At 40.8% G+C, this 15,928-nt stretch overlaps 1 protein-coding gene across 2 annotated transcripts in view; it reads left to right on the top strand.

Annotated features, from left to right (window-relative positions):
• SLC35F4 (solute carrier family 35 member F4) overlaps nucleotides 1-15,928 on the top strand; it is a 230,821-nt gene that overhangs the window by 201,575 nt on the left and 13,318 nt on the right. The window contains exons 3-4 of one of the 2 annotated variants that reach the window (XM_023515881.1): nucleotides 2,437-2,731; nucleotides 6,924-7,143. In XM_023515881.1, the coding sequence (XP_023371649.1) occupies nucleotides 2,628-2,731; nucleotides 6,924-7,143 (324 nt within the window). In that variant the 5' untranslated portion in view covers nucleotides 2,437-2,627. Of the gene's footprint in view, nucleotides 1-2,433; nucleotides 2,732-6,923; nucleotides 7,144-15,928 lie in introns of both variants that reach the window. The other variant, XM_003794444.2, reaches the window with a different exon arrangement.

The raw sequence follows: 15,928 nt of genomic DNA, 5'->3' as shown, positions 1-15,928 counted from the left end.
AAAAAAAAAAAAAGAAATAGAAACTAATTTAAATAATCTATATATACTAAACTATAAATCTAAGCAGGGCTATAGAAAATCATGTTTAAAGTGGTGAGAAAAATGAAAGAGCTTTGGACAGCCAATCTTTCTATGCTCTGTAAAATTAAAACTCAGCACCAATTAGTCTAGTTTACAGAAAAAAAATGAGGCAATACTAGGGAAGGGTTTACGTGGTTACTGGTACCCTCAGATTTTTGCCCATGGCATGATGGTTATATAGACGCAATCTTCAGAAATAGTGATGATAAAGGCAGTTGCCACCTCAAGGGGATACTTAAAGTCTTTGTAAAATTATTCCTCATATGTGAGATAGTCCCTGGATATGATGAGATTTGAAGTATAGAAGGGTACACTTTCTCTTAAGTATCACTTCTTAAATCTCAGTAGGAAATAAAAATTTTTCTGCCAGGAAATAAAACTTTTTCTCCCAATCATTTCTGAAGCTCCAGTGCGTGAATGGAAAGCTAAAGGCTGAAACCTGAGACAAACGAGTATTGAGAATGAACTTTGGGCCACTGGTGGGCTCATACTGACTTGGGCTGGGTCAGCTTTGGACAATCCTTAACACGAGTCTCACCTTCTCATCTGTAAAGTGGGTATGACAATATCTCTAGGGAGGGACAGGTTGTGTTCCTGTCCCAGCCTCTCAACACAAGAGTCTCTCATTCTCTCCTCTCATCTATCCCGATTCTATCCCTCTAATTCTTTGCATGAGGCACATGGCCACAGAGGGAATTTGCAGAGCTGTTACCAAGAGCAGGTGTCACCTGTACATAGTGAGGAGCCGGCTCACTCACAATTCCAGACTCATCTCAGTGTCGCTGTGCTCTGGAAGTTTCTTCTGAGCGTTTCCCCCACCCCACCCCACCCCATCCTCCTTCACAAGTGTTTCTCTGCCTCGTGTGGCCTTACCACACTGGGCTGGATGTGTCTGCTGGCTTTCTGCTGGACTGTAAGCTCAAATCTTTCATCTTTGAACCCCTAAGACCTAACTAGCTAACTGGCTCCTGGTAGCGTCCCCATAAAATTTTGTTGAATAAATGAATAAAAGAATTCCAGCTCTAATCTTTTGGAACCCTAGGCCCTGAGCATTCAGTATTGTTTATATTACTTAGAAGTCATGTAGCGCTTGTTGTGTTCATAGTTACTTGGTTTACACACATAGTGCCTGATGAAGAATTCACTTTCAAGACCTGCTTCGTCCTTCTCCCAAATGACTGTATCAGAAAGCCTTAACTAGGTAACATTTTTTAGCACAATGGGCCCATCATACCTAGCTCATTTGGCAGTAGGAGCACATTCAGCAGGCAGACGAGAGATTCCAGAGGGGCCCAGTGAGACGCTCCATCCACCACCATTTGTAATCTGTGGACTCACCACTTTCTTAACCCCCAGAACAGACTCCATGCTTACGGGAGGTGGCTTAGGGCAGAAAAGTTTGCAGCCAGCTCTGCCTCCTTCCCCAAGGAGTCTACCACCTGGGATCTCCATCTGGAGACTCAGAGTCACCTCTGCCCCTTTTAACTTCCTGATAGGTGCCTGAATTAATCATGTTGAACTTGTGTTTCCAGTAGAGAAAAGGCCTCTCTATGAGCATTGCTTTCAGAGAGCTTTGGCTATTTTAAAGTCAAAAGAAAGTGCTACTAAATTCTCTTAGTAAATGTAGAGGTACAAAGCAGAACTTACTGTGACTGTGTTCCCCCAGGCACATTAAATAGTAATTTGTTGCAAAGTAGGAAATGGCTTTGTGCAATCAGGACTTGCTCTGTTCTTGGGACACTTTGCTTTTCAATTTAATAATCATCTTTGCTGCAATTAAAAAAAAAATCTCAGTGGAATATAAAAACAAATATTTATTTTTCACTCTTCATGTTGGCAGATGCAGAACAGCTTTGGCGAGGCTCTGCTCATTCCCCCACAGACAGAAAGGACAGCTGGATGTGGGATTTTGTATTTCAGTGCAGAAGGAGAAAGCAAGAGAGCTAGTGGGGCCCTGGGCACTCCTGAAGCCCTATTGGGAGGTGGCAGGCCTCACACCCGTTTATGTTTGGTTAGAGAAAGCCAAGGCAAAGTCTTTGGGGCTGAGATGTGTAATGCTCTCATGAGGAAGGGGGCAGGGCACTCTGGAGAACAGTATAGCATCCGCCAAGTTCATAAGCATCCTCCCAGTCTGGAGGGGGCTCAGATACGTACTGCAACTTATAGGGCAGAGACACCACAGATAAAATGACCCTGAGTCATTAGTCTCTTGAAATGACTGTAGAAAAGAAAAACACTGGTGGTTCTACTGTCTCCCTGTTTTGTTCATCTGTCTTTCTTAAGGAGCTGACACATTTGATAGTTGTTTTATAATCTGATTTCCACACATTTGTATTTCCTGCCTGTTTTTAGCAGACGATGGGACACAGGCTCATTCTGAGAACAGCAACCAAGAAAACAGACTCAAGGCACGCTGCCTGTCCTGCACGGCTGTGATCCTGAAGGCCATCTGGGGACTCTTAATCATCTTGTCAGTATCATCATCTTGGGTTGGAACCACGCAGATTGTAAAAATTACCTATAAGAACTTCTATTGCCCATTTTTCATGACTTGGTTCTCGACAAACTGGAACATTATGTTTTTCCCTGTCTATTATTCTGGTCATCTGGCCACTGCACAAGAAAAGCAATCTCCGATGAAAAAATTCAGGTGAGTTTCCTGTCAAATGGTCAAGAGGAGAGGCTTAAAAATAGGTTTTATGCAACTATGCATGTTTTATTCTCTTGGGAATATAATGCATTGAGTTCTTCTGGGGAGGTGGAGAAGCAGAGTCTAAGAAAGGGGATAAACTCTAAGAAGCAGAGTCAGCCCACCCTTAAAAAATTGTGTGTACACTATACTGATGCTTTCGCATTTCTGATCTTCCTCATTGGTGGTAACACCCACCTTTTAAAAAGGTGTTGTTATCCCCAATTTAACACAGAGGGAACAGGTTCAGAAAAAGTAAGTGACTCACCCAAGGTAATACTTACAAATAGTGGAACCCAGATCTATTTATTTTTGAACATCATGTTTCAAAAGAATATTCTAGTGTCTTGAACCCAGGGGGTGGGGGGAAAGCTGCATTAGCAGGATTAATTGTTATATAAACATTTGTCCAACATTCCTGATACTGTGGTGCCCAAACAGACCTGCTTCCATGTCCTGGGAGGTTTGGCCCTGGGGAAATTTAAAAGATGCCACGCTTTCCTGGCCAGAAGCAAATGTCTGAGTCTTCACTAGCCAGGAAGAGTGGTGGGTGGGCTTCCTGGGGGTCCTGTGACTGCAGGGGGTGTTCTGTGCCGAGCCTTGCTCCATGGCCCCCTCTCAGAGAGCTCAGGACGCTGAGTGGGCTGACGTCACGCAGCCCTGCACAGCGCTCAAGGAGGACAGAAACAGTGTGTGGAGCAAAGTACCTATGCTAGTGGACAGTCTTCAAAAAGAAAAACCCCAACACTAAGGAATAAGTTCTAGGACAGCTACACTGATCCCTGAGATCAGACAGCAGTCAGGGACCTCAGAAGAGAACTGACAAGAGAGCCACAGCTCTCCACTCCAGGGGACGGCTTCTCAGCAGAACACATTAGTCTTGAAGGAGCCAAAACTATTATAATTGGTGCATTGTTAAACACTTAACAAACTGTGAAGGGTGGATCTTCAACTTCCATTTTTTATTACCAGTTTGGGAGATTAACATTGTACCATGAGTGAATTTTCTATATGTGTTGGGAAAACATGATAATTTAAAAAATAAAAAACAAGTCAAAAAGAATAAATGTTTTTGGGTGGAGGGAGGGGGATTGGAGGGATCACTTCTGAGGTTTATCTTACAAGGGTACAAGTGAATCTTTGTAAGAGTAGAATGTGAACGTTTTAAAATAATAACTAAGAAAATGACATGAAGGTTATGTTAACCAGTTTGATGGAAGTGTTTCAGATTGTGAGTGAAAACCCCACACTGTACCCCAGAAGTACATTAATGTACATAGTTACCATTCAATAAAAAAAAAAGTAAAAAAAAGAATAAATGTTTTCTGGTTTGGGGAAAGAAGAAAGCCCTATATCTATCTGTGATTGGTAAAGATGTTTTGTATTATATTCCCATTAAAATAGACATGATCGTGGGGTACAAGTTTTTTTCTAATGACAGTATTTAATAAGTCGTCACAGGGGAACATGACCACAGGACCAAAACTGTCCCTGTTTGGAAAAGCTTGCCTGAACCCATATAGTTGTATGTTCTACTTGAATGCTTTTATACTTTAGATGCTAATATTGATTAAAAACAATATAAAGTTTAGTATAAAAATGAGTACCTTAGGAATACCTCAAAACAAGACAAGCCATTTTGATTTGACAGTGATTTATAAGAAGAGGCTGCTGCTTGGGGATCTAGCTTCACCTTTTCTACATCTTTCATGTCAGACTCACTCTGAACTTTACAAAATCTGTGATTTGCCAAGGCATCTTCACCTGTTGGTGTGTGCAGAGTGACGGTGGCCATTTCTGAAGTAGAATCAAAGGGTTTTTATTGTCAAGCAGAAAACACTGTCTTTGAAGGAAATATTCATTCTCCAGTGGCCCTCTCCATAGGAGAGGTAAAAATTGTCAGAAAGTTCTTAGATCCTTGATCTTTTCTTCCCTGCAGACTCATTAACACTGTATGCCAAGACGTTACTCCCAAAGTTCTCATGGCGGAACAAGAGAAAAATACAGTTAGTGAACAAGACGGGAGATAGGACTCGTTCCACGGAGCTGTGGCCTCTGACTGTTGTCTCTTGAATGGTATAAAAGTAGAGTTAGTGAATAAGACGGGAGATGGGACTCGTCCCACAGAGCTGCGGCCTCTGACTATTGTCTCTAGAATGGTATAGATAAGAGTTTCTCTCTTATCACAAACATCAGGAGAATTGTCAACAAAGTATCAGATCTAGATGGTGAGGGTTATCTATTTGGAAGTAGTTTTTGACTACTTATTTAATTATTTAATAATTATTTATAGAATAATTATTTATAGAATTATTTAATAATTCTATTTATATATTACCAAGAGTATTCAATGGCTTCAGGTGAATTTGAATTTTAGGAAGAAAAAATTACATACCACAGTGTAAATAAGGGTGTTTTTTCTTAGGGAAAAAAATCTCTATAAATCATGGAATTAGAGCCAAAGATACATATGCCTAGGTCAGGCATCTCTGAAAGTGCTTATGATGCTGTTTGACATACGGAAAGGATTTAACAAGTAGTAGCTGTTGTATGACGATGAACATAATTAACGGTATGCCTCAACTTCTAAGTTTCATTTCAAGCTTTGCCACCTGTCAATGCCTCTTGTCTGGAAATTTGGATCTCAACATCTCAAAGAGAAACCCACTTAAAAATTTATTTATTTTTTTCAGTTTCACTTTTTCTTAGCACCTAATGCCTAAATAGCAAGTATAATTCTGTTTACTTTGCAGAAGACTTTAGGTTCTTTAATCCCTTTCTTGAAGTTTTGTGTCTTCAAAGTTAAGATTTACTTTGGGGAAGTCTCATTTTTGTGTTGTGAAAACCCTTTGGTTTTGGTTGTCTCCCACTTGCAAGTAAACAGGTTTCTATACAAGTTTTTGTGTGTAGTGCTCGTTTCAGCCTCCCTGGAATCACAGTCCCAACACTCCCAGCACTCACAACTACTTGAAGGCAACATTTAGCAGGAAGGTTGGTGTGTGAGGCCACACTCCCTGAGTCTGCGGCTTCATCACGCCCTGCCTCCATCTGGGCCTTCAGTGGGGCAAGTTGCTTCTAGTATGTGAGGCAAACATCGGCCAGAATTTATCAGACTTGCAGTACTTTGAGGCACAGTGGTTTCTCTCCAGCAAAAACTGGAAAAGAAAGTGGTACTAGCACTGCCACAGTCATGGAAATGGATTCATTACGAACATTGTAAACGTGCAAATATTAATAACTTCTTACTTTGAACAAGATTACTGACACTACTTTTGAAAACCCAATGCTTGGCACATGATAGTTGTCTGGTAAGTACTTAAATGTTCATGAACAACTGAGAAAAAAGAGAGCTCAGTTCCCCCAATACTAAATCTGTTTTTAGTCCACAGTCATGCAGGCACTGTCACTGTGTCACTTCCATTATTGCCTGCACTTGTCATTAGCGGGAGCATTTTTTATTAAAATGGCCCCTTGGGCTAAATAGCCAATTCAACTGGAAATAAAACAAACCAAAGATTTAACTAAAGTGGCCATTTTCACGCACTAAATTCAGACAATTCCTCCAAAATTGCCAAATTTTTTATGTATAAATACAACCTGAGTTTCCTATTTAGTTTTCACTATTTTGGGGTTATAATATTTCTGCCTTCAAAGTTATAGCAAGAAAAGAAATTAGACGATTAGGCAGATATATTAGACAGAAAAAAATAGTATTATAGAAATAACAAAATCCCAAGATGTGTGTGGCTTCCCAGACATAGGCAGACACCTGTCCCACAAAAGTCTGTGAGTCGTTTGCGGTCTGTTCCCAGGACTACAGCCACCTTGACCCTCCCTCCTCCCCTGGGGGGAAAGAGTCGTCTCCTTCTTTGAAGAGCTGGTCATCTCAGCAGCTGCCCATTTCTGTATCTCATCAGGTTCCTCTGAGCATGTCCAGAAACAGCAGAACGGCTGCCCTTGTGATGTGAGAAGAGGCTTAGCTCTGTGTGTGGGGCTAATGTCCAGGAACCCCGTGTCTCCCTGAAGCGTGGAGGTGGCAGGACTGGGCTCAATATATTCCACAGATGAATGATAGGTTTTGAAAATGGCTGATGAGTTAGACAAGATGTATCCCTATTAGTACCTGGATATTAACTTCTTTTTCCTTTCCTAGGGAATGTAGTCGGATTTTTGGTGAAGATGGTCTGACACTGAAGCTCTTTCTTAAAAGAACTGCTCCTTTTTCTATTCTATGGACTTTGACTAATTATCTATATTTGCTGGCTTTGAAGAAGCTGACAGCCACGGATGTCTCTGCTCTCTTCTGCTGTAACAAAGCTTTTGTCTTCCTGCTGTCCTGGATCGTCCTGAAAGACAGGTTCATGGGAGTGAGGGTAATGGCACACTCGATTCCATGCGTGACGCCTCCCTTAATCATAAGTCCTTGACATCATGAGAGCTGCTTTGTTTTGTGGAGTTTCTGTAAATGTTTCCCACTGGTTCTGAGTACAAACTGAGATCCGAAGATGCATTAGGAAGCCCAGGCAGTTACAACATCGTGGGAGGATAAAGACATGGTTTCCACTGATTAGTGAGCTGATCCCAACAAGAGGCACTAGAACAGAGAAAATAAGTTCTTTTTTTAGGATTAATGTTTAGAATTAATGATGCAATCCACTCCTTCTGCCCTCAGGAAAGAAGGGTCTGAGAAAATTAGCCACAGTAAAGATTATGATTTGCTGTTTTTCAATCAACATATGTTAAGACAACTCCCTCATGCCCCCGCCAGATGGATTTAATTAATACTTGGTGTAAGTAGATAGGACTACCAAACAGTAATTAAAGTCACTGGTAATGGCACAATGCTGTTGAAAGTGGCTGTATAGCCAGTGTGACTAATTTGGAAATGGAACTGAAAGCTTTTTCTTTGGGGTACAAATCATTAATTGAACTGTGTAAACTTCCACCAGCCACTTCAGTTGTGAGTTTATTCCTTTTGCAAGTAGCATGCATTTTAAAAAACTTTTTTGCATGTGTGCTTGTTGTATGTTAGAAGTAGATTGCTTGGAAGCATGAAGATGTAAGGAGCCAGATCTCATTCCTCTGATGTGCCATGCCGCTGTGATGAAAATACTGAGATACACACTGAGGTACAAAGGAGGGACAAACGAGTAGCCTTTCCCCAAGTAGCAACACAACAGTTTATTCTTCTCTGAAAGATATATCCAAGATTAAGTTGGAAACATATTTTTCTATCCAAACATTGCTTCTGTTGGCAATGATTCCAAGCTTCTTGCCCCCTCCTAAATGCTGAAAAAAATGCCTGCATTAGAGAGCTAGTTTATGATGGTCATTAACCCCAGTAGCTTTTATATTTTAAAAAAAGCCAATTAGAAAATTCTTATTTTATCCTGGGAGATGCTCAGAAATTGAGAACTGAGGCTTGACATGAACAGTGAGTAGGAAGTTCTGACAGAAGACAAAAGCAGAAACTGCGAGTCAGTCTGTGGTGCCATTGAAGTATGGCACTGGTGAGTCCACATTCTCCACTGGCTGACCTTAGATCTGGCCCCCAAGGGCTCAGCGTGGGTGTTTATATACCTGGAGTTCTGCAGGGCCATCCCACCGGGGACCCTGAAAGGACCTTCTTCATAGTGCTGGCTGCTCCATGTGGGATGTGCTACATCATTTGTGGGGTCCAGTGCAAAACGAAAATGCAGGGCTTCCGTTTAAAAAATGTTAATAATTTTAAGAAGGCAACAGGTGTGGGTCTAAGTATGGGGCCCTGCATGCCACACAGGCCATGCTCCCTGTGGGCAGCCACCTGTATTTCCAACGTCTGGAGACATGCAGGGCACCGAGTAGGGGCTCAGTGGCACGTGAGGATATAACAAATGAGTTCATGCTCCTGAGGTCGGGGTGTGAGGATATGACGGATGATTCACCCTCCTAAGGTCTTTCTCTTCATTATTTTTCACTGCCATGGACCACCATGAGGATCTGGAGGGTCTTGTCAGACAAAAGAGGGAAAAAGAGAGGCGATCTGAGGGCTGTTCTGTTCTTTTGGTGATGTATAAATACCAGAAGCAAACCTGTACATTAACTTAGATTTACAGTGAGAAAATCAATCGTATTACAGTGATGAATGCATTTAACCAAGGATCTCACTGATGCAAGAGTTTATATTTTTAAAAGATACAGTATTTATTTGAGGTGCTTTAGAGAAAACATAACAGCTGTGCAATTTACATTTAAATCGCAGATTTAAGAAATCCGCCTAGAGGCTACTAACCATTGCCATTTTAAATTTGACAGCTGCAGTGGGTTGGGTGGTGGATCCCCAAAAGATCTGCCTGCATCCTAATCCCCAAAACTTGGGTATGTGACCTTATTTAGTGAAGGAGTCTCTGCAGATGTTATTAACTTAAGGACCTTGAGAAGAGACCATTTTGGGTTATCTGATGGGCTCTAAATCCACCAACAAGGGTCCCCATAGAATGAATCGCACAAGACAGACATGCAGACAGGAGGCAGCAGTGTGACCACAAACACAGAAATAGGAGTGCCGTGGGCACCAACCCGGCCTGCCAGGGCCCAGCACTGGACAGGCGAGGAACCCATCCTCCCCCAGAGATGCCGTGATTCCTTCCAGATTATAAACTTCTGGCCTCCAGAACTGTGAGAGAATAAATTTCTATTGTTTTGAGTCACTAAGTTTGTGGTAATTTGTTGCAGTGACCTCAGGAAACCAATGTGGCATCAGCAAGTAATAAGACCTGGTAGAAGGTTAAATGGCCAGTAAGTAGGTGGTAATAAATATACACAGAAATTAAGACCTCGCAGATGAGGAAATAGTAAGCCTTAAGGTCCAGCATGCTGGTGGAAGTCAGACTTTTCTCTTTAAAGTGGTAGGAAGGGTTCCCTCCTGACAATGGAAGTCACTTTCCAGAAGTGCCATTTTAATGATGCCTGTTGTCAGGCTTTGGAGTGGGAGATGCACCAAAACGTATTTAGCATTTTGCCTTTTAACAGTATCAGCAGCTCCTTTCCTCCTGAGACATAGTGAGAACATGTATAATTAGGTCATCTGAAAAATTAAAGGGCGCACAGCACAGGTAGCATCTCAGTGGCCACAGCAGAAAATAGTCTGACACACACCATCCAGATGTCACCCCACGGGATTGCTCTTTAGGCAAAAGGAAAAAAAAATTAAAGAAAATCTGTCAGTCATCAGATTAAATGTATATTCCTGGCTCCTGCTAAAGTTTCGGTAGTTTGAAAGCAGATGTTTGCAGGATTATAATTTCCATTTGCTTGGCCCCAGGAATGGTCATGTTTAGATGAAAAGCTGTGGCCTTCCCTTATTCTAGCTTTTCATGTCAAAACAACACCATGAACAGAAGGGAGGATGCCGTAAGTGATAATATCAGGAAATATAGGTTTGTCTGGCCCTCCAGAGCATATGCAGTAATGCTCATGTAAAAAGGAGTTACATATTATGAAGAACTCAGTATTTTTTTTTCTTTTGAATGCTAATTGAATTACAGATGGAAAGGCAATCTTTTATACTTTTAGTTTTCTATTGTGAAATTATTTCAGCCACTTACCGGTAGTCTTTGGTATGCTGAAAAGCCCTTTTTACCTGACATTTGGGGCTGGGTGATTAAAAAGAAAAAAAAGAAAAAAAATTTTAAAAAGCCCTTTCTTGGGCAATTGCTTACAGCTAATATATGACTATCCATGGAAATGAATAAACTTCTTTAAATGATAGTATTTTTTAATTACAAAAATGTTGGAAAGTGATGATCTAGCTCTTGCAGCTTCAAAGATGGGTGTTTTCCCATCTCTAACATCCTGTCATGTTTATTTAGAGGTCTTAAATTCCTAGGACCCAGAGAAACCACCCAATACCAGAAAGGTCTTCTCACGGGAACTGCACCACTGGCTGGAGTTTCCTTCTGCCTCCTTGGTGCCTGTTTCATGCCAGTGGAAAATAGATGGCAGACTAGAACGTTAGAAATTTTTCCTTCAGGTCTTGTCCCTCCCTTATTTTTGTATTGTTCATTCAAAGTTTTCTTTCATTTTGAAATTTCCTTGATAGTGTGGAGAAAATTGGTGGTTGGTGGAAGGCAAATTATGAAGTGAATTTGTGTTCCTCCAGCGTGGCAGCCATAGATTTTCCTGCTGCGTGAGTCCCATGCTGTTAGCGTCACAAACTGTGGCTGCTCCAGAGATCTGAGATCTACCAAGGGCTGCCTGGAGGATGCCAGTTAAACCAAATCTTCCATTGCGTCACCTCTTCTTTGAATTCAAATTGGGCCCGAGAGTGTGCTAAACAAGACCCTGGAGCTGGGCTGTTTCTGATTTGTGCGGATGTCACACATTAAGATGAGCTGTTGCTTCCATGTTGCCTTTGGTGACTGCTCATTCATGTCTAAACAGAATTCTCTGCCCAAAACCTTCATGTTTCCTGGGGGAAGCAGTAGAGATGGACAGTGGGACCCAGCCCTCTCATCATCCTCCTGGTGGGACAAAAACCTATGAATACAGCCAAGAGAGGGGAAAGCTGGGCTGTGAGAGCCCTCAGAGTGCTTGGTCACAGGAATCCGTAGCCCCTTCAACAAGGTGGAGCCCACATGTCTACCCTCCACATGCATCCTTCACTCTCCCTTCCTGGTATTTCTCTCCCTCTTTGCCATCCAGGTCTCCCTTTGAGATCATTTTCAAATGGATTTAATTCACATAAAGAAAAACATGTGTAAGAAAGGAGGTGTTCTGAGCCCCAGAACCCTTGGATTTGTTGCTGTCAGGGTATTTCCTCCCCCATCCACCTACATCTGGACAGCTATAGATTATCTTTTTTTCTTTCTTCCCTCCTTCCTTCTTCCTTCCTTCCTTCTTTCTTTTCTTTCTTTCTTTGAGTCTCACTGTGTCACCCTTTGGTAGAGTGCCATGGCTTCATAGCTCACAGTAACCTCAAACTCCTGCTCAAACCATCCTCTTGCCTCAGTTTTTCATTTTTAGTAGAGATGGGGTCTTACACTTGGTCAGGCTGGTCTTGAACTCCTGAACTCAAGCAGTCCACCTGCCTCAGCCTCCCAGAGTGGTAGGACTATAGGAGTGACCCACCGTGCCCAGCCTCTCTCTTTATTTCTCATATTTCAGCTCTTGTTTGACTTAATTGGATTCTAGTAAAAGAGACAGTTCTTCACAGAACCTTAAATATAACATGTGTGTAGAAGTTTAAGGATTCTATATAGCTGTGGTCTTTGAAAATGGACCCTATTTAAATCCATTTAGAAAGAGAGAAAGGCAATTGTTAGAGTGGTTCCTGTGGGTCAGTTTATTAATGTGTGTTCTAACCTCAATGAATGACTGGCAGCCTTCAACCTGAGTATAGTTGCTGCCCACAGGGTAGTTTGAGATCTGCTTTCAGGGCTCCTATATGCTTTGGGATTCAAGGGTCCACTGTGAACCAGGGAGGTGTCTTCATACTCAGCTTCAGGAAACAGGATTAGCCTGAGGCAAAGTAAAGAAACACATTTGGGTTATAATAACTCACTTAGACCTTTACTATCTTGAAGGAACACTTCAGGAAGAGAAGCATTTGAAGGTTCATTTCCATGTCTTGGACTCTGAAAGAAGCAGTGTTGTTATGTGAATAGTAATCATGGAAACATCTGCAAGTGGGAAGATGCTGGTAAAGCCTCATGGAGAGGCAGGGAGGGCCTGACCCATGTGGCTTTTGAGGGCATGAGCCCAAAGAGAAAAGTGAAGACACAAGAAAACAAAGACAGCCAAAATCCAGATGCCCCTCTAGCCTTCATCTGTATGAACTAATTCTTTAAAAAGTAAAAGACACATAGCTTTTGTACAGGGTCACAGGTGTATTTAACATAATGAGATCACCAAATGTCTACTGGTAAAGCCTTCCCTGGGGTTGAGGAACAGGCTCAAATGTCCTCACAGTCCCCCTCCGGCCCTGCAAGTTGAAACACAGGGTTCTCTGAGACCCTGAGCCTGCAGAGGAAGGGGGCTAGCTTTGGAGGCCCTGCCCCACATGGGGAAGCCAAGATGATGTGGGCACACATGATGGGACAGGGCGGAGAGCTTTAGAGAGGTGAGATGGAGCCATCCCAGTAACACTGTCCCCCAAACCAGATACAGATCATGATAGTGGTGGTGTTCCCATCTTATTTAGACAATTCTGCTTGGTTAAGAGGCTAGAATAGGGAGTCAGGAGAGCCATATCTTTCAGAAGCCAAGAAGCCACCACCACTAGACACGCCCAGTCAGTGGGAGAGGTCCCCACGTGGACACTGCGTGTCCTGGGAGCATTTTTGTGGCTGCCATCCTGTGAACAAGCATAGATGAGCATTTCTGACATAGGATTTTAGGCACTGGCTTTCTACAGATGCATTTCCAGGTTGCTGAGCCCATGAAGAGTCCTTTTGTGTTTTTCTGAAGAGAAGAATAGACTATCAACCCTTCTTTGATGACTGATTGATTCTTAGAGGGTATATGACTCAGAACTGTGCTTAAGTCATTTGTTCTCTGGACATTTTAAATGAGTATGTCCCTCTAAAGTTAAACCGATGTTGCCAAGCACAGCTACTCCGGGATCATTCAGAGGACCACTCTAAATAGGCCTTGGACCTAACATTTTCTTGCATTTTCAAAATTAGCTGAGATCCCTTCTTTTAGTTCCAACTGTGTAAATAAGAAATACAATGAAAATTTCTTAAAACATGGCCATAGGGAATTTGTCCTATCAGGTAGCTGTGAAATTTAAATGAAAATGTGCCAAACAATTTAATTTATCTATCACCCCAATAGGAGCCTAGTATGTACCATATAAATCATTGCTCATACCATGGAGAAGAATTTCTAACATCTCAAACATTCAGATTTTCACACCTTCAGAACTTAACCAACAGCATTGTCTGGCCCCCAAGTAAAAAATGTTTCTCTACCTGAAGGCAATTGAAAGAGACACTGGTATAATAGATGTGTCAATTTATGTGGTCCAGGCTAGTATTTTCACAAGCACTGGAATAGAATAAGTAATGAAGATCTGTAAGAGGCTCACTGTGATTATAATTTTGAATTGGTGTGAAATTACATCATCTTCAGCCTTCAGCCATATCTAATTCCTACCTTGAGAAAATTTATAATAGAAATTTTATGCATATTTTTTATATATATATATATATTTACTAATGGCTGACTTAGAAAAGAAAGGGTTCTCACCTGTGGTCATATCCTGGGGATCATTGTATTTAATGCTCATCATTTTCCAAATGATGTTTATTTTTTTGCTTCTGTTTTTTTTTTTAAATGGACTATTTGTTTTCATAATTTCTTAAACCCAGAATTACATACTGTACACAATTGCCTAAACTGATATATTGCAAATTGTAGTGTATCTTCAACAATTTTAAATGCAAAATAGCTCATTTTGTTAAATTCATTTGGATTCACACCATGTTCTGTTGATCTTGTATTAAAGTAACCACCAGTTTATTTAACCAAGAAACCACAACTGATGTTTGGTCAAAAGAGAACAAATGTTAATTCAAATTATTATTTTATAAGTCCAGTCTTCTGAGGGTACTCTATCTGTGCACATGCACGGTTTAACCCACGAATGTTATTTAAACACAAAAACAAATCAGAAAATGCCAGCATCGAATGTGCCTTTTTGTCTGAAATCAGACCACCCAAAGAATTGTTGCAAATTCCTCGCTGACCTATAAACTTCCAAATCAAGGAAAATGATAACCCTCACAGAATTTCCAGGTCTAGATAAGCCCCTTACCATGTTTATTCATGAGTCTGTTACTTCATGTTTAGACAATTTCCCTGGCAGCTCATAGTGTGTGTATTAAGTTCTATTCCCTATAGTTTTAGAGTCCAACCAGCACACATGCCTGGCAGCTTCAGAGATTATGATATTCACTCAGCAAGAAAAACACCTCGCATCAAGAAGCCTCCTGGATAACATTTTATGAAGATGGTTTTTCACTGCTGTCACGTTGGCATCTGTTCTCAAGGACTCTTGCTATTTCTCATAAAGAACACTTTAGTCTGGAGCTACTCTGAAACCAGCCAGGAGCTGGATTTTGGTGGCTATTACCAAAAGACTGACATGTTAAAGATCTTCATTTTGTTATAAGTTCAGAAAGTCCAAATATAAAGATATACATATATGAAAGAGCTATTCTAAAGAGGAATATATTTAGTTGGGAATTCTCAGAACTGAAGCTTAACAAAATTTACACCATGTAGGTTTAAATTTCTCCCTATTTTTTATCTTGATTTTAAAATCAGTGAGACTATTTCCCAATGAAATAGCATACTTATTGTTCCCTGTGCCAGGGTTGCTATTTTACTACTTGCTGCAGCTTTGAAATGTCTTTTAGTAGAACCAGTTCAAACCAATTAAAGAGACAGAGCAAAGCTACATTTCACTAAGGGAGTGGACATTGTTCTGAATATACCAAGATTCCTATCAATTTATACTTAACCATTATGACTTCAGTTGAATTATAAATATTTCTCATTATGTAGTTAATACTGTAGAATAATTAAATTATTCTTCAGTGATTTTCCTAAAAATGCAATTAATTTGCATGTAAACCAAAGGAGGAACCAGTTTCCATTCCAAGTGACAACATAGAGTTCGCTTGCTCCTATGCAAACCACTGTGAGAGGTTATTCCCTTTCTTTTTTTCTGCTTAGGCTAAATTTCATCTCTTAGCTGTGTCAATATTATGTCTCTTTAATCCAGTCCTAGTTATGTGGACGTTTTCATAAAAATATATTGATCCAAGGACCTAATTAAAATGTATGATGAATTGTTTGGAGAATAGATGAAAAACGCTTAGCAGTGACTTCCTATTAAACGTATTTCACCAATATGGATATTAACCTCTAGAAATTAGAGCCAAAAAATTAAACTAAAATTATTAGCCCTAAAAAATGTGACTAAAAAATAAAACTCCTAACCCTTCCTTAGAATGTAAGCAGCTTTTATATTTGATGCCTGGCTGTCTCATGAGCATCCTGATTTATTTCTAATACTGATCCTTCCTATGATTGTGCAGCAACGTACAAGAGGTAATTTGGTTTAAAAAAGTACTCAACAAGGAGGTGGTGCCTGTGGTTCAAAGGAGTAGG

The sequence above is a fragment of the Otolemur garnettii genome, unplaced genomic scaffold, assembly GCF_000181295.1.
Source record: "Otolemur garnettii isolate 467f Iridium unplaced genomic scaffold, OtoGar3 scaffold00081, whole genome shotgun sequence".
In the NCBI taxonomy this organism is placed as follows: domain Eukaryota; kingdom Metazoa; phylum Chordata; class Mammalia; order Primates; family Galagidae; genus Otolemur; species Otolemur garnettii.
This window is presented reverse-complemented; position numbering and strand designations above follow the sequence as displayed.